The sequence below is a fragment of the Condylura cristata genome, unplaced genomic scaffold (genome assembly GCF_000260355.1).
Source record: "Condylura cristata isolate star-nosed mole 26May11 unplaced genomic scaffold, ConCri1.0 scaffold00008, whole genome shotgun sequence".
NCBI classification, from domain to species: Eukaryota; Metazoa; Chordata; class Mammalia; order Eulipotyphla; family Talpidae; genus Condylura; species Condylura cristata.
In genome coordinates, this window is record NW_004567109.1 from 30,400,280 (window position 1) to 30,422,577 (window position 22,298).

Here is a 22,298-nt window from a genome sequence, read left to right on the forward strand (position 1 = left end):
CCCGCTATACAAGTAAGTGTCTATTACAAAAGGGGGGACCTCCACCCACCTTTTTGAACCCATCCTGTGAAATAATTTTTATGCCAAAGAGACATTTATTTATGCATACAAAGCTGGGGTACAGTCAGAGGGGTGGGTGGGGTGGGGGTGTGAGAGGATTCACCCTCGACAGAATGGGGAGCAGAACAGGCAGATGTACTGAAATATACTGCTGAGGGGAGCAGCAGGCAGGTCAGAAGAGGTCTGCTAAGCCGTGTGGGCCAGCTCCCTGGCCTGGGATGGAACTCATGCTGCAGTGGCTGCCACAGCTTCTTCATGTTGTGCTTTAACACGTTGTGCCAGGAGGGAGGGCCCCATGCATGAATTTCTAACAAAGTCTTGCCTGGTTTATCTCTACCTCATGTCTCTGGTAACTTCTCAGAGGGCAAGGGACCCACTCTTTTCCTTCATTATTAAGGAAATAATAAAGACTAGTTTTCAAGCAGAGAGATTTAATTTCAGATAGAAGATCCAAGGTTCAACTTAAAAAACATCAGCCAAGATATTACTAAGCTGTTGGCTAAATGTAAGCAAATATTGATGTGTAAAACAATAGTGATTATGATCACAAAAATATATGGAGAACTGATGAAACTCAACAAAAATAAAGTAAACAACCCCATCAAAAAATGGGCAGTAGAGCTAAAAAGACACTTCTCCAAAGAGGAAATGCAGATGGCCAACAGGCATATGAAAAAATGTTCAACATCACTCGTAATAAGGGAGATGTAAATTAAAACCACAATGAGATACCACCTCACCCCAGTGAGAATGGCACATCTTCAAACAACTAGCAACAACAATTGTTGGCGAGGATGTGGAGAAAAAGGAACTCTCCTGCACTGCTGGTGGGAATGCAAACTAGTACAACCACTATGGAAAACTATCTGGAGGTTTCTCAAGCTGCTAAACATGGAGCTTCCCTACCACCCAGCAATCCCACTCCTAGGTATCTATCCAAAAGACACAAAAACACTGATTGAAAAAGATACCTGTACCCCCATGTTTATTGCTGCTTTATTTACAATTGGAAAAACATGGAAGCAGCCCAAATGCCCAAAAGTAGATGACTGGATAAAAAAGATGTGGTACATGGAATATACAATGGAATATTACTCAGCAACCAAAAAAGAGAAACACATGTCTTTTGCAGCAACTTGGATGGAGCTGGAAAAGATCATGCTTAGTGAGATAAGCCAGAAAGAGAAAGAAAAATACCGGATGGTTTCACTCATAGCAGGAGTATAATGGACCAGGCGAGAAAATAACAAAAATAATGAACAACCATATAACAGAGACATTCTGTGGGGGCGGAGTGGGGAATGGGATCAAGGGGGGGGGGGGAAGGGAGGGAAATGCATGGGACTAGGGTGGTGGCACAGGGGTGATCTGGTGATGGGAAACCCACGGGGATTACAATCGAGATGGCAAAAAAAAAATGTGCAAAGTGATGTAAAAATAAACTTTGTAATAATAATAATAAAAAAAAAACACAGCAAAAAAAAAAAAACAAAACAATAGTGATTAATTAGTAGGGTTTAAAAACCAAATAGGATTAAAACAGGATAACAATAGCATGGAAGTTAGGTGGTGGGCAATGGGAATTAAACTCTTCTAAGGTCTTTGTGTTTTTTCCATTTGTTCTGGAGGATAATGCTATTCATTCTAGATGTTGCTATGTAAAGTAGGCAAGTTAAAATGGCAAAAGTGGGTCCTCCCTGGTGGCGCAACGGGTTAGTACACAGCACTGCAAGCTAGCTGCAGACACCTCAGTGGGAGTTCAATCCTCGCCCCGGGGTGACCCACATGGCGCCACAGACCTCTCCTGACCTGCCCGCTGCTCCCCTCAGCAGTGTATTTCCTCAGTCTGCCTGTTCTGCTCCCCTCTCTGTCTCTGGTGAAGCCTCTCACTGCCCCCACACCTCTGGACTGTACCCCAGTTCTGTATGCATGAATAAATAAAATCTTTTAAAAAATGGCAAAAGTAACCCTGATAGAACAGAAATAGACTATGTACTTCCCCAACAGGGAAGAGGAAGGAATGTTGGAAGGCAAATTTAGTAATCCTAAAGAAAGAAAGAAAGGAGCTATGAATTAAAACGGAGAGATCCACTGTTGTAATATCATTCCTGAAGTTAAAACTAAGCCCCACTCGTGGAGTGGGGAATGGGATCAAAAATGAAGGGGGAGGGTGAGGAGGGAAGTGCACAGGACTATGGTGATGGCACACAGGTGACTTGGTGATGGGAAACCCACGGGGGTTACAATTGAGATAAAAAAAAATGTGTACAAAATGATGTAAAAATAAACTATTATAGTATTAAAAATTGTAAAAAAAAATAAAGACTATTCCTTAAACAATTACAAAACAAAACAAAACAAAACACTAAGCCCCACTCTTTGCCAGGAGCAAGCAACTTTGGGAGGCTTGAATGCATGAAGCAAGTGGATGGGGCTGCCCTGGGAACCCAGCAAGCTGGTGATCTGGGTCCTTAGCCACACACCCACAACCAGTCAGTCCCCTCAGCAATCAATGATGCCGGAACCCTCCCTCTGACAGCAGACCTCTCCTATCTAGCTGCTGCTCGTCTTGTCGGTGTGTTCCAGTAAATCTGCCTTTTCTGTGCTATTCTGCCTCTGGTGAAATCTTCTAGCCTCTCCCCCCGAGCCCCCACCCTGTGTCCCCAGACTGCACCCCCAATAACACTCAACATAGTCTACATGCTTCTGTAATGGTAAAGTAATTTTTATGAGAGGAAACCTAGAAATCAGAATGATAAGCTTGGGACAAACTATAAAAACCAACTCCAGGAGACGATCAAGAGCAGGAAGAGGCCAGAGGAAGCAACATTTAGAAGAAACAACTTCTAGTGCACAAATCTGAAAAATGGGAGAGGGGGTAATTCTTTTTTCCCTCTTGGTTTTTCTAGGTTAGAAAATAATCCAGTTAACATCAGATGGGTTAACAAGAGGGAAAAAAGAAGCCCATTAACAACAAAGTAAGTCACCAAAATAGCTTGTCATCTCCTTAAATTACTTAAACAACTTCAAAGCAAGGAATGGTGGGAAGGGATAGAACAAGGGTGAAGTCAGTTATGGGATGACACAGGAAAAGCCCAGTAAAAAAGGTTTGACTGTAGTGAAGATTTAACTTGCTGCCTTCTCCAAACACAGCATTAGTGTTCCCAGGTACATTGAGGAAGACCCTTTTAAAAGGAGATGTTCCCGCTATACAAGTAAGTGTCTATTACAAAAGGGGGGACCTCCACCCACCTTTTTGAACCCATCCTGTGAAATAATTTTTATGCCAAAGAGACATGTTTTGGGGGTGGCAGGTTTTGTTTCTTGGCAAGTGGCAAAATTGGAAGGACTTGGAAGTTAATTAGCAAGTGGCCGGAACTGGAGAGGGAGGAGTTAGAAAGGGGTTCCTGGGAGAGGCTTTTAGGACTGCAGCTAACAAACAAGCAGAGAGCTGGGATAAGCAGCAAGATTGAGGAAAGGACTTTTGCTCAGAGAGAGCCTTGTTTCAAGGAGGAGCTTGGCTCATGCTGGCGGAGCAGAGAGTGGGAGCGAAGGTGCAGGGTTGGGTGCAGGCAGGTAGGAGAGGAGGGACCTGTGCAGAAAAATGAGACCTGAAGTGGACAGGAGGGAATTCACTATCAAACTGTGAGGCTCCCACAAATGGGAGCTGTGTGTGATGAGGTAGATTTCAGGGGTGCAGACCTCAGAGAACATCATCTGATATACTGATTTTCCTGAAATTTACTGAGCTAGGTATAGATGAAAGCGCATCATAACTCCACTGTCTCTTAGTAATTGGTGCTTAGTAAAGTTTTTGTATCTCATCACTGGCCTTAATTAGTTATTGCTAGAAGCTGCTTTTTTTTTTTTTTTTTTTAAGAAAGATATCAGTGTCTTCATTTCCTTATTTCAGAATCTGGGTTTCATGTTCTTGCTTTACAGACCTCATTCCTACCCTGCCACATAGTTATCTGTGCCTAAGACCAAGAGGCTGGGTGAAGTAGGGAAGATAGCAGGGTCTGCAGGCTGAGACCTAGCTTGGGAACTGGGGCCAATGTCTTGCCACTGTCTGTCTGTTTCCTCATCACAGACCACCCGATTCCTTTTGTGTATAACCTCCCCACCTGCAAAACTCCACCTCACAACAATTTGTACTCTAAACCCTGCAGTGTTTCTAGATCAATGGTGTGTAAGGTCATGAAATGAATGGTTTTTACAGGGAAGTTGAATACACTGTGAGGAACTTGGTCCCCATTTGAGTGCAGTTGTTAATGGGTGACCAAGGGGTACCCCAGCACCCCCAAACTTGCGTGCTCTAAAGGGGTACAGCCATCTATGCACACAAAGGCAAAGCAGACTGAGTGTGAAAGAATTTTAATAGAATTAGTGTACTTTGGGGGGAAGAGAAGGATCATAGTTTTCCAATAAAACACCCCAAATCACCCATCTTCTGGTAGGTAAATGCTCAGGCAAACAGGGTTGGCCAGAAGTGGGGCAGCTAAGGCCTGATAACTTGTCACAAGTCTAAGGCACCTTATGGTCGAGAACCATAGGAAAGGGTTCCTATGGGAAACTGGGACAAAAGGAGACACCATGATCAAGATAATGGCTGCCATTGTCAACCTCCCAAGGGTCTCTCACCCGTGTATCTCAAATGTTTCTTCTCTGTACGTCTTCTTCCCAGCAGTACCAGGCACAAATCAGACTGCAGAAGCAAGAGTTCTCTCCTTTTGCTTAAGACCCCACCTGCCTTTTCCTTGATATAGCTTTACCTGGCTGCTCAGCTGCACTCTGAGTTAAATAGGGACAGGGAGCATGGTCCCTCCCCATTTTTTGGAGCAGTCTCTGTAACAAGGTCATTTCCAGGTACGGCAAGGGGTCTGAAGTCTGAAGATAGAGCCTTCTTTGAATAACACCTTTCTGCTTCTTCTCACTGCTAGCGAGGAGCAGGGGCCTCATTGGCTGGGGATTCTTGAGTCATGGTGACCTCACAAAGACCATAACATTGGCGAGGACTTGGGGGAACCTAGGTAAGCTAATGGGAGGCTCTGGGAAAGTCCAGGGGTGGGGGTAGCCTCCACAAGGGAATTACCATCTTGACCCCACCTCCCTGGGTGAAAGTGTCCCCCTCTGGGTGTAATTCCACAGTTAGAACTTCATGCCTTTGGTTTAAAGCTGAATTCTCTGTTACCATGTGGATGCCCCAGGTCGAGGTAACACACTGAACTTTACATCAGTAGCGCAAGGCTCAGGGAGAAAGTGTTTAGGCCATCAAGTTGTGAGAATGTAGTGGGTGGGGAGTTGGGGGAGGTGAGGGAGAAGTGAGGGAAAAAACCTAGGTAGGGAGGATCATAAGCTAGGGGAAAGAGGCAGAGAGCTTGGAAAGCAGATGTTGTCTTTTTCTAAAGTCTCACTATCTGGCCCGCACCAAGGTGAGGAGGGACTTGAGGAGGGACTTGAGGATCTACTGCAGACCAGCCAGCTGCTGGGATCATCACCATGCTAGGACCCTATTTTAGTTCGTCCAGTCATCTAAAGAGTTGAAGAATAAGGTTGATGTTTGGAGTGGCAAGGCTACCTGCCCAAGCTCACACTACTTGTAAGAGAACAGGTTTCAAATACAGGTCTTTGAGCTCAGAGCCCTGTGTTTGTGAATTATACCTGGACATTGGGAGTTTGTGGGATTTATTGGACCTTTCCTCTAGGGTAAGGGCTGAGGAGTAGAAGAAGGAACAGGAAATGAGAAACTGGAAGACATGGCTTGCCTGAGACAGTCATGCCTCAGGATCTCTATGTATTGTTTGTGAAACTAAGTTGAGAGGACCTGAGTTTGACTCTTGCTGTTCCTACTTATGGGAGGTTTTTGTAGAAATTGCTGTAGATCCCCAAACAGTCTGAATCAACATGTCAGTAAATGAGGATAATTATGCCTACCTTGCAATGTTGGAATTCATTTATTTATTCATTTCCTTACTCCATGAATGTCTTTGGATCCTCCCCTTTGTGTTAGGCACATGTCATGTGCTGGAAAATCGAGGGTAGCAAGACAGACACTCATCAAGCTCTGTTTGTTCTTTCCCATCAAGCTCATTTTCTAGAGCGGAAACATATCCATTGTATCCTCTGATGCAAAGTGATAACATGAGGAGGGCATCCCACCTACATATGAGGGTCCAAAGGAGGCTTTCTGGAGGAGGGGATACCTAAACTAGCATCTGAAGAGTGACTAGTTGTCAGAGGATGGAGGTTTAGGCGGTCAGTCTTGAAAAACTTACAGGGAGAGAAAAGAGCATCTGCATAGACCCCAAGTCTAAGGAAGACCAGCACATTTGAGGCACTAGGAGAAGTTGAGAGGGACTCAGATTTGAGGCAGAACTTGGTTGAGTGTGGTTCTAGTATACGAGCAGCGAAGGGAACAGATACAGCTGGAGCTATGGAGGGACCAGACCTGTGGGCTTAGTGTTCGAGTAAAAGAAGCAGACAATGCACTCTGACCCCAGTGACCTGCCCCCTGGACTGCTGACCCAGTGACCTGCGTGTGAAAATCACGTGAAACTTGGAGGAGGTGCTGGATAAAAGACTGATTCTTGGGTTCCCTCAGAGCTAAAAATAGGAGTTTCTGAGGGTGAAGCCCTAGGAATCTTTAAAGCAACTGAAGTACAAGCTCTCCACACATCTCACAATTTGAAAACCCGTAAGATTCTAAGATTCTAAGAGGCATTCTAATAGCATGGTTGGCTTTGCATACATTTCCCCTTCCTCTGAGAATACATTTCTCTTTGTTCCCCCGCTGGCTCTGAACACCTTGCTCCTTTCTGCCCACTGTGCCTGGTGGGGAGTAATAGAACAAATAAATGTTGTTTATTGAAAGTCTTTGGTGGACCAAAGACAGTCTTTGGTGGGTGCTTTGTGCTAGACACTGAATCTGCACCCACCCTGGGTGGCAGGCATTGTGCTTCCTTTATGAGTGATCACGAGGGTGAGGGGTAAAATCTCTTGCCCAAGTCCACAAACACTAGTGGGAGGTGAGCTGGGATTTGAACCCAGAATCACATCATTCCAAATCTATGGTCTTCTAAAATCAAGCTGTAAGGATGCATAGTACCTCATGGAGGGAATGATTCAGTGAGTGAATGCATGAATGAATAACAAATGAATAAGTGATAGAGTGGACGAGGAAAAGAATGTCTGAGTGAATGAAGGAAAAGACGAAATAACAAGCACGCTCACTAAACATTGGATGTCAAATCAAGAGCTGGGTTAGACTCTTAGGAATCTTACTGTCTAGTGGGGATGTTAGATATTGGGTGCTAAGAAAGGAAGTGGGTGAAGTGTTCCGGGAACTTAGATGTGGACCCTCCACATCTGGAAGCCTGGGAAGCCCTTAACATCTGCACTGTACATGTTAGCTGAGGAAGGAGGCCAGAGGCCTGCTGGCCAACCTATGGAAGGCCCAGGCCTAATCTTGGAGCCTGGTTCTTTGGAGAAGCTCTTAGAGTTGAGGGATTGTAGAACAGAGTAGAAGGGAGGGGGAAGGGTCAAGAAGGGTGAAAAGGAATTGGACCAGACACAGAAGGGCCTTTCAGATCCCACCAAGAATTGAAGATGATGTCCTGATGACAAGAAGCAGCTGTGGAAGGTTTTAAGCAGTTGGGTGACATATAGATGGTCTTGGTGGCCCTGAGGATCAGGGAGTAGTGACCTACCTTCCCTCGGCCTCCACTCCCTCAAGTATGCAATGAATGAATAATGTTGAACTTCCAGCGTGCTGTCTCTCTGTCTTTGTCTCTCTCTCTCCCCGGAAACTGGGGCTTTGGTTAACAGATGTGCATGCTGCATGCCTGGCCTATAGACTGTTGAAAAAGCCACACTTAGCCTGACTTGGTCTCCTTTTGTGTCTCCACCCAGGGCCCCACTCCTGCTTAGGAACACCATGCATGCAGGTGAGCTGGCCCTATGATTCCTACAGGAAGGGTGGCTTAGGGTGGGGGCGAGGTGGGTAGGGGGATTGGGAAGTTGTCCCAGCAGTCAGATTGTTGGATTGAGGCAGGTTTTTGTTGAATGACTGCCCTGGGTTTTCCTCCATGGAGCCTGCCTCACTCGGTACAGTCAGTCATTGGGGCAGTAGGTGGCTCGGCCGAGGTTGCTGTGGGAATCCAGTTCCAGGTCACTAGCAGGGTGGTTCTAGCAAATTAAAAGTTGGCTGGAAGTAACCCAAAGGAGGTTTCCTTTTCCCTTGTTTTCATCGTTAGAGGATGAAGTTCCTCATCCGTCTAGTATTGGTGGACTTCCTCCTGGGCAAACGTTACTATGTGGGGGGTGCCCTAGGCACTCAGATTGATGGGCCTCTTGCCAGCCTGAGGTCCTCTCTAGTGGGCCTCAACAAAAGAATCATTGGAACAATGTGGCAAATATTTTACCTGGAGAAATGGGCTTGGCAAAGGACAATCATGAGACAGGGGATGTTCCAACATCCCCTGCTAAGCGAGGAGCTAAGAGGAAACGGGTGTGGTCAAAGAAGGGGAACGTGAGATGTAGCTGGAAATAGAACAAGCTGGAAAAGTGTGGGATGGGCTGGAGAGGTAGGTCACGAAGGCCGGGCCAGTCATGCCAGGGTCTTCATCCTGAGGATATTGGGGAGCACTGGAAAGGTTTTAACAGGTGAGACATGGCTAAATTTGCCTTCTCTCTCTCTCAGGAGCACTGCAGGAAGCTCGACAGTCAGCTATTGGAAAGAAGGGGACTGTGGCATTGAGAGAGCTTAAGGCCGTGCATGGCTCTGAGTCCAACAGCTAGTCTGGTCCTCTGTGAAGACTCAAACATGACACCCAGGCTCAACTCGACTGAGACCCCAAGTTTAGACTCTGCTGCCATCTCTGGCCCCAACCCAGACATGACCCTTGTTCCTCTCTTGAATCCACCCCCGAGTCCTGGCTCGGCTACCATGCTAGATCTTAGCCCTGTCTCAGAGGAGGCCCCTGACCTGGTATCTGATAACACCCCCAGACCTACTGAGAGCAGTTCTGTGGCTCCAGCCTCCCTCCAGAATGCCATTTCCCACTGTGATGAAGCCGTAGACCTGGATCTGAATCACAGCTCGAGGCCTAGCTCAGAGGTGGCCCTAGGTCCAGCCTCAAGTTTTGTTCTCTGCCTTGATTCTACAGAAGCCCCTGATTTGAGCTTGAAGGTCTGCTCTGAGGAGCCCGTAAATTCCCTCTCAAACAAAAATTTTGAATTGGGCCAGAGCAACTCCAATCCTTCCAGGTCCGAACTGAACCCATTTACGAGGCCCCACTCAAGAGAAACCTTGCTTCTGGGTCACTGCATCTCCAAGCCAAGCTCCAAAATGTTCCTGGTTCCAAGTTCAAACTCTTCTCTGGATCCTGACTCCAATCAGCTGCTCAGTCTGGGTTCTAGAAACACCTCCAAGGTAGACTTGAAGGCAGCTCCTGGCTCTTGTGGGACCCTAATCCCAGACATGAAGGAGACCATTACTTTGGTTTCACACAACATCTCTGGGTCTGTTTCTAAAGGCACCTTTGGTACAACCTGGAACACTAATTCTCAGGAAACCATCGTGGCTTCAAATGGCAATCCCAAGTCTGACTTGAACATGACTGTCACTCAGACCTCATGCTTGACCCTGATTCCCGCTTCCAACGATGCTGTCAGCTTGCACTCCAGCGCCCACAGACACAACTCCACCATCTCTCCACCCTCTTGCATGACGCTGGTCCTAGGCTCCAAGGAGACTCTGAGCATGGGATCCAGCCTTATCTTCAGTGACACCTCCACCTTGACATTCAGCAGCCAGCAGGATTGTTCTGAGGATGACAACATTGGGCTCCTGGAGGAGAATCTGGGGTCCTGGAACCAGAGGGCTGGCACCGAGGTAGGCCAGTTCCCGCTGGGATTTCCTGCCTGCGATGTCTTGGACAAGGACACCACAGCCTTCCAAAGTGTCCCAGAGGGTGAGTAAGGCAAGGGTGACCGCCTCGGAGAGGGCGCTGATCTGGAAAAGCTCTGTATTCAGACTTGTCGGACAGGTAGGGGAGAGATGGGGGAGAAAGAAGGGAAGAGCAAAGCATGGATCACCTGCAATTGTGATGTTCACAAAAGAGATCTAGTGCTCAGCCTCTGTTTTTATTTCAATTTTCTTAACTTTACTTTCTCCATAGAATAATACTTTTTATTCTGTCTACTAACTAACTGCAGCTTCCTTTTGAAATGTCTATCTCTTTCTTCCTGATACATTTCAGGCCTGAAGTCAAAGTTTGACCAGTGGAGCAGGAGGGCACTGGGCTCAGCTTACCAGCAGGGGCTGTTTAAAGCCCCCACCTGGGAGGTCCTGCCTGGGGGTCACTAATAGTATTCAGGGGTTCTGTACAATAATCTCCTGCCACTTTTTGATGGTACGAATCTTTTCCAAATTTTTTATATCTCCAAATACTTTTGTTTATTCATGCACCAATATTATATTGTGATTTTAAAAATTATCATGACTTTTTAAATATGTATTCATAGCTGATAGAGTAAGAATTTCCTTTTAAAGTTCCCAAAATTTCTCTGGACATCATGCCTTAGAGGCTATTAGTAGAGCCTTCTTCTTCCACAATTACTTTATATATGTTTGTCTAGGTTTTCAAAAAATCTTGCTGGTATTTTTATTGAAATATTATGTCCTGATCCAGCAATTCAAATATTCCTTTATAGAAGATATACCTTTTACTAGAATTAAAAATTTCTCCACCAAGATATAGTACATGTCTTATATGTTAATTTCCAGATACTTTATCATTGTTATTGCTATCATGAATCATATCTGTTTTTTTTTTTTAAAGATTTATTTATTTATTCATACAGAACTGGGGTACAGGCCAGAGGCTCAGGGGCGGTGAGAGGCTTCACCAGAGACAGAGTGGGGAGCAGAACAGGCAGATCTACGAAGTACACTGCTGAGGGAAGCAGCGGGCGGGTCAGGAGAGGTCTGGCTCGCCATGTGGTCTCCTCCGGGGCAGGCTGCAGGCGGGAATCGAACTCATGCGGAAGTGGCTTCAGATTCTCAGTGCTGTGCTTTAACCCGCTGCGCCACCAGGGAGGGCCCATATCTGTTTTTTAGTACAATTCTTGTTTGGTACTAACAGTGCTGATGATATAGAGGAATTGTGTTTGCAACTTAATCTTTAAATACAAAAACAGTTTTATTGAGGTACAATTTAAATACCATAGAAATCCCCACTAAGGTGTGCAATTAAATGGTTTTAAAAGCAATCATCACTACAATCAGTTTTGGAACATTTTCATCACCCAAAAAATAACCTCCAAACCCTGTGGAGACCACTCTTAACCCCTGTTCCCCGACCTCAGACCACCACTCACCTACTTTCTGGCGCTACAGATGTTCGTTTTTGGGACTTTTCATAGCAATGGATTCACAGTCCACACCGTTTATGGTTTCCCTTTAGCATAGTGTTCTCAAAGCCCATTCATGGTTGCAGTGTGTACCAGCACTTTGTTTCTGTATGTTGCTGGGTAACGTTCTGCTGTGTGGCTGTATCCAGTATGCATTAGTTGAACACGTGGGTTGTGACTTGATGATACTCTGATTTTTAAGAACCCAATCACTTTTTTTGGTTATTGCTTTTTGTCTCCTGCTTACGAAATTGTTATGTAGCAAAAATTTTGAAAGTAGCTACATGTTTTCTTCTAGAATCTTTGCTGCTTTGTCTCTCACATGAAATTTATAAATTTAATAAACTATTCATTTTGAAAAGTGGTGTGGAAAAGGGATTTAGGGTTCATTTCCTCCCACAGAGATATCTAATTGCTTGAGATTGTTTATTAAAAAGACCATTTTCCCCACTAATTGCAGAGTCACCTGTGAGGTAAATTAAGTGACTGTACATACGTAAGTCTATTTCCGATCTCTTTCTGTCCTTGATTGTTTATCCTTCACCATGTCCTTAATTACTGTGTTTTAGAGTGAGTCTTGATGTCTGGTAGTGTAAGTGCTCCAACTTTGTTTTTTCTTAAGATTGTTTGTTCTAGGTGCTTTACTTTTCCGTGTAGATTCTAGAAACAGCTTGCCAATTTCCATTCAGTAAAATAACAAATTGGGGGATTTTCATTGAATCTACAGATCAATTTAGGTAGCATTGTTTTCTTTATAATACTGTGCTTTCCAATCGTAGTCCATTTATAGCTAACATAATTATAGATAATTTGGGTATCTATTTATCATCTTCTGTTTATATTCTTTGTTCTGCCTTTTTTCCTCCTCTTGTGATTTTGGGTTTTTTTTTCTTTCCCCTGTTTCCTCCCTACTTGTGTGGATGTTATAGACTGTGTTAAGCTTTTTAATGATTTTCTAGAAGCTACAATATACATATATAAATAATCAAAGTCCAAATTAATCCATGCAATTATTTGCCTCCCAGACAGTTTAAGATTTAGAAATGATTTAACTCCATTTGATCTCCTCCCCCAATTTATCATGGTAATGTATTTTAATTCTGTCTTTTTCTTAAGTACATAAACGATATTAGTATTTCATATAGCTAAAGTCCTTATATTTGCCCAAATATTTACCTCTTTTTTTTTTTAAATTTCATTTCTTACTGCCTCTCAGACCTTCCCTCTGGGATTGATTTCCTTTTGCTTGAAGCTTTTATTTTTAGCATTTCCTTCAGTGAATTCTGCTTATACCAAAACTTTTTCAATATATATATTTTTAAATGCCTCTATTGCTCCTGTATTCTTTTTAAAAATTTTAGAACAATAAAATTGTAGAAAAGTTGAGAATACAATGACTTTTTCCTGAATCATTTAAGCAGAAGAAGCCAAAGAATGACCCCATCACCCATGAATTTTAGTGCATATTTCTTTTTCATTTTCTTTTTAAGATTTATTGTATTTATTCATACAAGAACGGGGGTAGAGGACAGAGGTGCAGGGGGTGAGAAGATTCACCAGAGACAGAGTGGGGAGCAGAAAGGCAGAAAGACTGAAACACAGTGCTGAGGGGAGCAGAGGGCAGACAAGAAAAGGAGCGGTCTGCTGTGCCATGTGGGTCACCTCCCTGATGGGGGATCAAACTCGTGCTGCAGTGGCTGTGGATAACTGCATAGTGCTGTGCTTTAACCCACTGCACTACCAAGGAGGGCCCTTTAGTGCCTATTTCTTACAAAAAAGGCAAAGGTTAACCATCCATATAGGAAATTAATGTTATTACACACTTCTGCCATTTAATCTTTAGACTCCAGTCAATGTCCGATGATCCCTGTAATATTCTTTATAGAAAAAAAATATCTGGGCCCTCCTGGCAGCGTAGCGGGTTGGCACTGCCCTGCAAAGCTAAGCCAAGCCATGGCCCCCTCAGTGTGAGTTCGATCTCCACTCTGGAGGTGACCCACAAGGCACAGCAGACCTCTCCTGTCTTGCCCGCTGCTCCCCTCAGCAGTGTATGCATCTGCCTGTTCTGCTCCCCACTGTCTCTGGTGAGTCCTCTCACTGCCCCTGTACCTCTGGCCTGTACTCCATTTCTATGCATAAGCAAATAAAATCCTTAAAAAATATATAGTTAAAATTAAAAAGATCCAACTCAGAATCACTCATTGTACTGTTTTGTCCCATTGTTTGGTGGGTGGTGTTTCCTCCAACCCCAGCTTTGCCTTGAATTTCATGTTTCTGTACATCAAGGGTGACAGGGCAGCTCTCCTGGGGGAGGTGCCTACCGTGGGTCTTGTCTCAGGTTCCCTCACCATCAGGTGCATGTCACACCTCTGGCAGCAACAGCACAGAGGTGCTGCTGGGTTTTCTCACTGCCTGTCTGGGGGCTTTGATTTGTTTCCTTACTGATGAAATTCACTTCGTTCCCCTAAGTGATCTGACACCGGGTTGCTGACAAGGTTCTGCACCACAACCAACATTTACCCCTTTGCAATAAATTTTATGTCGGGAGATACTTTGAAGCTATGTAAATATCCCATTCCTCAGCAAACTTTCAATTTATCCACTTATAGATGTTGACACAAACTTGTGGGTTCTTCATTGATTCAGTGGACTTACTATGGTGCCACCATTTTTGACTGTGATCCTCCAATTCTGCTCGATTGGACCTGATTCCCCTTCAAGCAAGCTTTTGAGTTCCTTTGGCATATCCCCATCATTCTCTGAGCTCTCTCCCTTGTTTTCTAGATAAAACAAGATGTCTCAGGTCCATCTTGTACTTTCTCTGTTCAAATCCTAGCAGCAGCCATTCCTCCAAGGAGCTCTGTTCCTTTTAGTAGAAAAAGGTTTAGTACTAAAAAAAAATCAAGATCTTGGCATGAGGCGTTATGACTTGGGGGCAGGGAGTGTCTCTGCTTCATCATCCACAGCCTCTGCTGGCCAAGGTGGTTCTGAAGTTCCAAATTCTCATAGGTCCTGGTGATGCTGACCTTAGAAGGAGAGAGACCTATACTGCCTTTCCTGTTGTCCTCCGTCCTCTTTATTTTATTTTTTTTAAGATTTCTTTATTTGGGGCCCTCCCTGGTAGTACAATGGGTTAAAGCACAGCACTAAGAAGCTAAAAAGCCACTTCAGCATGAGTTCGATCCCCTCCCGCCCCTGGAGGTGACCCACATGGCACAGCAGACCTCTCCTGACCTGCCCACTGCTCCCCTCAGCAGTGTACTTCGTCCATCTGCCTGTTCTGCTCCCCACTCTGTCTCTGGTGAAGCCTCTCACCGCCCCTGCACCTCTAGCCTGTGCCCCAGTTCTGTATGCATAAATAAATAAATCTTTTTAAAAATATTTATTTATTCGGGCCCAGTTCTGTATGCATAAATAAATAAATCTTTTTTAAAATATTTATTTATTCGGGCACAGGCTAGAGGTGCAGGGGCGGTGAGAGGCTTCACCAGAGACAGAGTGGAGAGCAGAACAGGCAGATGTACTGAAGTACACTGCTGAGGGGAGCAGCGGGCAGGTCAGGAGAGGTCTGCTGTGCCATGTGGGTCATCTCTGGAGCTGGGGATTGAACTCGCACTGAGGCGGCTGCAGCCAGCTTGCAGTGCTGCGCCCCAACTCGCTGCACCACCAGGGAGGGCCCCTCAGTCCCATTAAAGGAAGGGTTGTATTGACCCTGCTCAGCCGAGTGTCCACCCTGACTAGTCACAATAGCTGAGGACAAAGGATTCCCTTATTGGCCAAGTTGGGCCTGTTGGAAGGAAGGTGGGGGCTTGTTCAATAGGAGTTCCATACTCTTGATACAATACAACCTCCCCTCAGCCACCTGACTGGGTAGGCCACAGGAAGACAGGGCAGAGATGATGGCACCTGAGGCTGACAAGGCAGCAGATACCAAACAGCAAATGTGCTTGATGATTAAGTGACTGAGGAAGAGAGTGGGGGGATGTGTGGGAAGATCATGGCAGGCCCTCCCTTAGCCTGAGGTCGGGAGGGCTGGCTGGTAAGAACCGAGACCTGAAGGAGAGGCGCCCTCTTTTCTGCTGGCAAGGAGGTGTGGCAGCAGAAGAAACCACCTGTGCAAAGACCTGAAAGGGGAGCTTGCCTGGGCCTGGAAGGGGCGTTGTGGGCAGAGGGGTGGTGGAGGGGGAAGCTGTGGGAAATAAGACTGGCAAGTGGCAGGGGGGGCTGCCCTGGCGGGGTCTCGCAGGTCCTGACAAAGACGCTAGTTTAGGCTCAGTGAAATGGGTGCCCCCGAGGACTGAGGGAGGAACTCAGTCTGGCTGCTGTGGAGTAAGAACAGGAGCCCCCACCCCCGATGGGAGAGGGAACCCGGACTGTGGTGCCCTGGGTACGCTATCTCCTAACTCTCCTTCTCTCCTCCTTGAAACTGGCATGCAGGGGTTTTCAAAGAAGTAGCCACGTGCCTGGTGCAGGTGCCAGGGAACAGTGAGGATGGCAACAAAATGGCTCTGGTATGCTTTCTGCCCAGTCCCCAGTTTTTCCTGGAATTCCACTCCCATTTCCCACCCCTGCATCCACAGTCCTGAGCTCCAACACTCCCTGTTCCTTTCTCACCACTACTGAATACACAATGCGCCTTACTAGTTCATTTTACTTCTTGTTAGTCTATTCTACTAGACTATACCCCTCCTGAATCAGGGTTTTTTTTTGGGGGGGAAAGAATTGGGGTACAAGCCAGAGGTGTGGGGGGGTGAGAGTATATTCCTTAGAGACAGTGAGGATTGGAATAGACAGATGTACCGAAGTACACTACTGAGGGGAGCAGCAGGTGGGTGAGGAGAGGTCGTCTGTGCCATGTGGGTCACCCCCTTGGCCAAGATCGAACTCATGCTGTAGTGGCTGCGAACACCTTCATAGTTTTGTCTGTCTTAACCCATTGCATCACCCAGTTTTGTCTGTCTTATTCACAGTTTTATCCCCACCTTCTAAAACATTGCTTGGCACATCATAGGAGTTCAATACAAATTTTTAAAACAACTGAATTATTGTGAGAAAGTCGAAGGGGGGCAGCAAGGATGGAAATGGGCTTTTTTAGCACACAGGCCTGACCCTTGTGGCCACCTCAACAGACCTTGTTTGGGAGATGACAGAAAACCAGTGTAGCAGATGAAATGAGGTGTCTGCTTGGTGATAGGCCAGTGGGGGCAGGCTGGACAAGCTAGTGGACATGATGAGACCCTGAGAGTGTGGGAGAGGCCAGTTGGAAGACAGTCAGGTGGCAGAGGGTCTACCCGGGGTGAGGACCAGAAGGAAGGCCAGGTCCTGTGGCTTTTCAGAGGTAAGCTCTGGCCCCTGGCGAGAGTACAGGGTAGGGGAGGGTGACAGGATTAAGCGCAGGCCCTCCCTGAATTTGGGGAGCCTCTCTCCCTCCTCATCTTATGGCATTTGCCTAGTTGCCTGCCTTGATCTTGCCGTATTGGCCATTTTCTGTTCGCAACACATCCCTACCCCAGGACCTTTGCACTTGTTGTTTTTTTCTGCTGGAATGTTCTTCTCTTCTGTGAGACAGGTGTAATAAACTTGAAGTGAGGTCTGGGTTAGGTAATGTATGTATAACTCCGTGCATGATACCTTCACAAAAAGGAGTTTCTACCACAATCATGCAACAAATTTGATTGTGCCCCTACTGTGTGCTAGGCTCTGTTTGAGAGAAAAGAGATACAGCGGTGAACCAGCATTCCAGTCTGGGGAGACAGGCAGGCCTTACGCCTAGGTCTCCACCTGGATGCCTTTTTCTTGTCATTCAGAACTCAGTTCTGCAAATGGGCCTTCCCTGACCTAAATGAACAATTGTTCTGCCATCAGTTTGCAATTTGTTATCAGTTGCTGAACAAACCACCCCAAACTGGGCAGCCCAGTTTTTCATGATTCTGAAATTTGACCCAGCTCCATGGCAGTATTTCTTCTGCCTGATGTGGACTGAGGTCACTGGGGGGTTGGGGGGGGGTGAGTGGGGGGACTGGAGGACTGCTCCAGGGTGGGGAGCTTGCAGTGCTGTGTCCTAACTCGTTGTGCCATCAGGGAGGCCCCAGCAGGGCTGATTCTAGAGGACCTGAAGATGTATTACTAAGGATGAGATTTCAGCTTGAGGGGTTGGGCCCCTTTCTGTCTCATCGCTTTTGCCTGTGCTGCTCCCTTAGCTGAACAGAGAGGGGAGTGCTTTGCTGTCCTTGGTGTCTGGTTTTCCTCTAAATCCTGGCCTCAGAGACTCTCTCCCTCTCCAACACCCTAGACAACCACGATCTCAAATCCTCACCCCAACCCCTAAGATCCCCTCTAGGCTCTCATTTCTCTGGAGCCATCCTGGGAGTTGGGTCTGGGGGCTGGGCGGAGCAGGCTGGCTTGCCTGCAGGTGAAAGGTAGCTTAGTGGGATGAACAGGCGGCCCTTGAGAGCTGGATTTCTGTGGCTGTCACTCTGTGCTTCTGCCCACTGTTTCCCCAAGGTTGAGGATACTGTCACCCTCCAGAAGAATCAGGAATTGCTGGATGTGGAAGGAAAGAAGACCATGATCAAGAATATGATGGTGCGGGAGCCACAGACTGGCTGTGGGCGGGGGTGGGAGCCCTGAGTCTACCCACCCACGGATGAGACTGGGAACCCTGGGTTTGAGGTAGGAAGAGGACTGGATGAGGAGGCAGGATTTGAGTCTCAGTCTCCCTGCTCACGTCCTCCACCACCCTGCGAGTGTGAGAGCTGGGGCAGGCCACCTGCCTTCTCCGAGCTCCATTCTTCTCATCTCCCTAACGGCCGTGCCTGCACCTGTGTTCCCTGGTTAGTTCACTGGCGCACCTCACACACCTGGGGGTGGTTATTGTAATTACCACATTCTCTCCCCAGAAAATCCTCCTGGTGTGGCGGTCCCTAGAGTTTCCTTATCTGTTTGATAGATACGACCTGTTTCAGTTATCCACCAGAATGGGGTGGGCAGAGATAGCACCAACATTTTGCAAAATCATATTTAGCTTTAGATCCCTTAAAGGGAGAAACACATCCTTTCCCTTGATACCTTCACTTAACAAATATTAATGAATACCTATTATGTGTAGGTGCTATATCAAAGGTGGGAAGTAATTAGGACATTTTCCCCTAATTATTTCCAATTCCTTTTTTTTCTAACAGTAACATTGCATTACAACACTATGTAAGTTAGAAGAACATTTTAAAAGGAGTTCAACAAGACCCCTGTTAGCAACCACACCATGGTTTAAATATACCTTCCTACCATGCTAAAGCAATTCTTTAAAAAAGGATTTATTTTATTTATTTATATACACAAGAAGCTGGGATGTAGCCCAGAGAGGTGGGGGGGGGCGGTTGGGGAAGGGGGTAAGAGGATTCCCCAGAGATAGTGGGGCCACAGAACAAGCAGATTGACTGAAATACACTGCTGAGGGGAGCAGCGGGAAAACAGGGACAGGCCAGCTGCGCATGGCCAGGATCAAACTATGCTGTAGTGGCTGCCAATTCACAATGCTGCACCACTAGGGAGGCCCCTGAAACAATACTTACGGAGCCCGATGTGTGGGGTGCAGCCCGCTAGCGTGTGGGGTGTTATTGGTGGCCTTGAAACGGGGGCTTGGGATGGGGTTGAGCGGTGAGCCAGGGGGGCGTGGGGCCGCAGGGCAGCTGTGAGGAGGTGGAGGGGCGGTGTCACCTGCTTCCGGTGAGGAGGTGTGGCCAGGGTCCTGGGGTCTTTAGTGGCCTGTCCGCTCCTCACTGGGTCCCTTTGTGGTCCCCTGACCAGAGGCAGATCCAGGAGGAGCCACTGGATTCCCTCTCGAGCTCCACGCGTCAGCAGGCCATGGAGACCCTGACTGAGCTGAGGTGTCCGCGGCCCCTCCCTGACCCCACCTCCCTGTCCCTGGCCCTCTGCCAGTCTTCTGGAGCCTCTCGGCTGTTCCCCCACCTACCCCCGTGCCTTCTCCACTCCCCTTGCCCAGTCCCTCCAGGGCTGCCCACCCTCCATACCCACTCCCTCCTCCTCTTCACCTTATCTTACCCTTTTGTGGATCTGACCCTCACAATAGCCCCACTTAGGACTCTCACCCTCTGCCCTGCATCCTTAACTCCCTGCTCTGGCCCCAGGAGCCCTCATTCCATGCCTTTGCTTCCTGTCTCTCCCTCAGCCACGCGCAGCCTGCCCTGGGTGTGCGGGAACGGTCAGAGCTGGTGAACACGTGTGTGAGGAGTGTGTTCTCCCTGCCCTCTGTGCAGGCCATGCAGGAGCGAGACATGGACAAGGCTGAGGCCATTCAGGTGAGGCAGCATCCTTCCCGGAGGGTCCTTAAGGTGCTCAGTGTCCTCAGAGAGAGAGGCGGATTTCTGGATTCCCAGCCGGAAGCAGAAAGGTTGTTTGGGAGGGGGTCAGATATGGGATCCCCTCTGTCCTACTTCAGCTGCGTGGCCTTGGGCAACCCACTGCCCCTCCCTTGACCCCAGTAGGCATTCAATAGTTGGTGAATGAATGAAGTTTTTGAACAAAGGGTCTGTCATCTGGCCAGCTCTGTCCACCCCCAGGACCTGCCGTATGAGCAGGATGTGGACAAAAGGAGAACGGCCAGGATTAGATGTCGAGAACTAGACTCTGATGAAGAAAAATGGGTGAGCTGAGGCTGAAGTCTGGAAAAGCTGAATCATAAGGGGTTTCTGTGGATATCTTCAAACCTCTGCGAGGTTGTCCCAGGAGAGCTGATAGGCGACCGTTTGGCTGGGAGGCAGGGTTGGCGGGGGCCGGTTCAGATGAGGGTTTTCAGCTAACTGATGTGCAGTACAGGGGAAAGATACAATGGGGTCAGGTGGAGATGGACATTGTTAAAGAGTCACACAAATAATGCAAAGTTACAATGGTGGTAAATGTTGCAAGCAAGAATTCCTTGTTGCTTTAGAGAACTTGGACTGGGGTATCTTGAAAGATGGGGTGAGGGGGTGTGGTGCTGGAGCTGAGGGGTTAAAGAAGAGCTCGTTTGCTGAAGGGGATGGTAGAAGGAAGAGCATGCCAGGCGGAAGGACCGGCCAGTATCATGGGTGATCTTTAATGACTGAAAGCATGACAAGGAGCCTGTGTGGCTGGGTCCAAGAGGGTGGGTGAGTGAAGAGACCTGGGAAGCAAGATTCGAGAGTCCTAAGGCTAGACCATACTGGCAGCATGAGGGTTCTGCTTTCCTGAGGTGGAAAAGAAGCCCCAGAGGATAAGTGGGAAGTTTTTGGCAGGTGGAAAAAAAAAAAAAAAAAAAAAAGCCTTTAATCCTCTTGTAGTGCCAGACCCAGCCAGTAGAGGGCAGTGCCATACAGCGATGGGCTGCAGAGGACTGGAAGGAGGAGACAGTTGATGAGAGAGGTTTGCTTGGTGGTTGTGGAATAACATTAGTGTACACAGAGTCAGGAAGCCTGGACAATGACTAGCTGGGAGGCAGAAGGGGGTTGCTGTTAGGAGGAGGGGAATCAGGGAGAATGGCTCAAACCCACAGCTCATGATTGTGTGTAGATATGAAAGACAACTCAGGTCTGTAGTGTAGTCAAGGCAAGACGAACCTGGGCAGGGAAGAGATGCCCCTGGAAGGGGCAACGTGGAAAATCTATTTGCTTCTAGGAGTGGCAAGTAAAAGGAATCAGAGACAATAATGACAGTTACCTGGCTGTACAGTTCTAGAGCATTCTCCTACGTATCCTCTCATTTCTTGCTCACAACTTGAAACTTCCTTGTATCTCCTTATTTGTGAAATGAGAAAAATACTTTGAGGGTAAAGTGAGGTGGTTATGCAAGTCACCAGGCACCTGTGGCCTCTGGCAGTGACTCAGCAAATGCCGGGTCTCTGCTTCCTCCCAGTGTTTGGGTGAGGAAACAAATCCGTGGAAGGGAAGTGATTTGTCCAAGGTCACGCACCTAGTTAGTCTGAGAGGTGGGGCCAAAGAGCAGCTCTCCGGAAGCCCACTGCCCGCTTAGCCCCTGACCCACACCTGGGAGCCCTGCAGCTGTGGTCTGCTACACAGGCCCCAGTGGCCTGGCTCCTCTTCTCCCTCACAGACACTCTACTGTCAGACGCTGGGAGCCTTGCACACGTTGCTCAACGCCCTCTTTGTTGAGGACCCCACTCCTGCTGGGTTGAAGAGCATCTTGGAGGTACAAGGGGCAGGGAGAGAGAAGGGTGGAGGGGAGGGGAGCTGGCCGAGGAGCAGTGGGAAAGGGGTACTTGAAAGAGTGATTTGACTTGAGGACTTCACCTTGTGCTGTGCTCGCTCCTGCCCCCTATAGGTCCTGGCTCACACTACCGCCTCTGCTCCCTCCTTCCCCCTACTTCTTTCTTTGGTTTCTTTGGCTGCCCTCCTTTCTTTGCTTTCTCCATTCTCGTTCATAACTCTCACTCCTTTCTACACGATTCTCCACCCGTCACCTCTCTTCCTTGACTTTTATTTTCCCTGTGGTCTTTCAGTCCTGTTCTCAGCTTCTGGATCCCATGTCTCCCCAAGCTCCAAGAAGAGAGAGGATATAGCAAGTTGCCTTTATGTCCTCCCTGGAAACTTCCTGCTGGTTGGGAAGATTGACCTGTCCATGCAGGCAGAAGGGGCTGGCATCCATGCTGGGTCTTTCCCTTGTCCTCACAGCCCCTGGGGCCCTGGATGAACTCTGGGAAGGCCCATGAGCGCAGACGAGCTGTGAACAGCAATGTCTCTGTGTTGAACCACACCCTTCTCACCCTGCCTTTTTTTGTGAGTTTTCCCTGGGAAGGGTGGACACCTCTAGGGAGAATCTTCCCAATGCTGAGG

At 47.4% G+C, this 22,298-nt stretch overlaps 1 protein-coding gene across 1 annotated transcript in view; it reads left to right on the plus strand.

Annotated features, from left to right (window-relative positions):
• Nucleotides 1-8,833: 8,833 nt before the first annotated feature.
• Nucleotides 8,834-22,298, plus strand: part of MROH7 (maestro heat-like repeat family member 7) — a 36,631-nt gene continuing 23,166 nt past the window's right edge. The window contains exons 1-7 of the mRNA XM_004679037.1: nucleotides 8,834-10,031; nucleotides 15,910-15,983; nucleotides 17,977-18,057; nucleotides 19,279-19,358; nucleotides 19,661-19,790; nucleotides 21,559-21,654; nucleotides 22,137-22,241. Coding sequence (XP_004679094.1) covers nucleotides 8,834-10,031; nucleotides 15,910-15,983; nucleotides 17,977-18,057; nucleotides 19,279-19,358; nucleotides 19,661-19,790; nucleotides 21,559-21,654; nucleotides 22,137-22,241 — 1,764 coding nt within the window. The remainder of the gene's footprint in view (nucleotides 10,032-15,909; nucleotides 15,984-17,976; nucleotides 18,058-19,278; nucleotides 19,359-19,660; nucleotides 19,791-21,558; nucleotides 21,655-22,136; nucleotides 22,242-22,298) is intronic.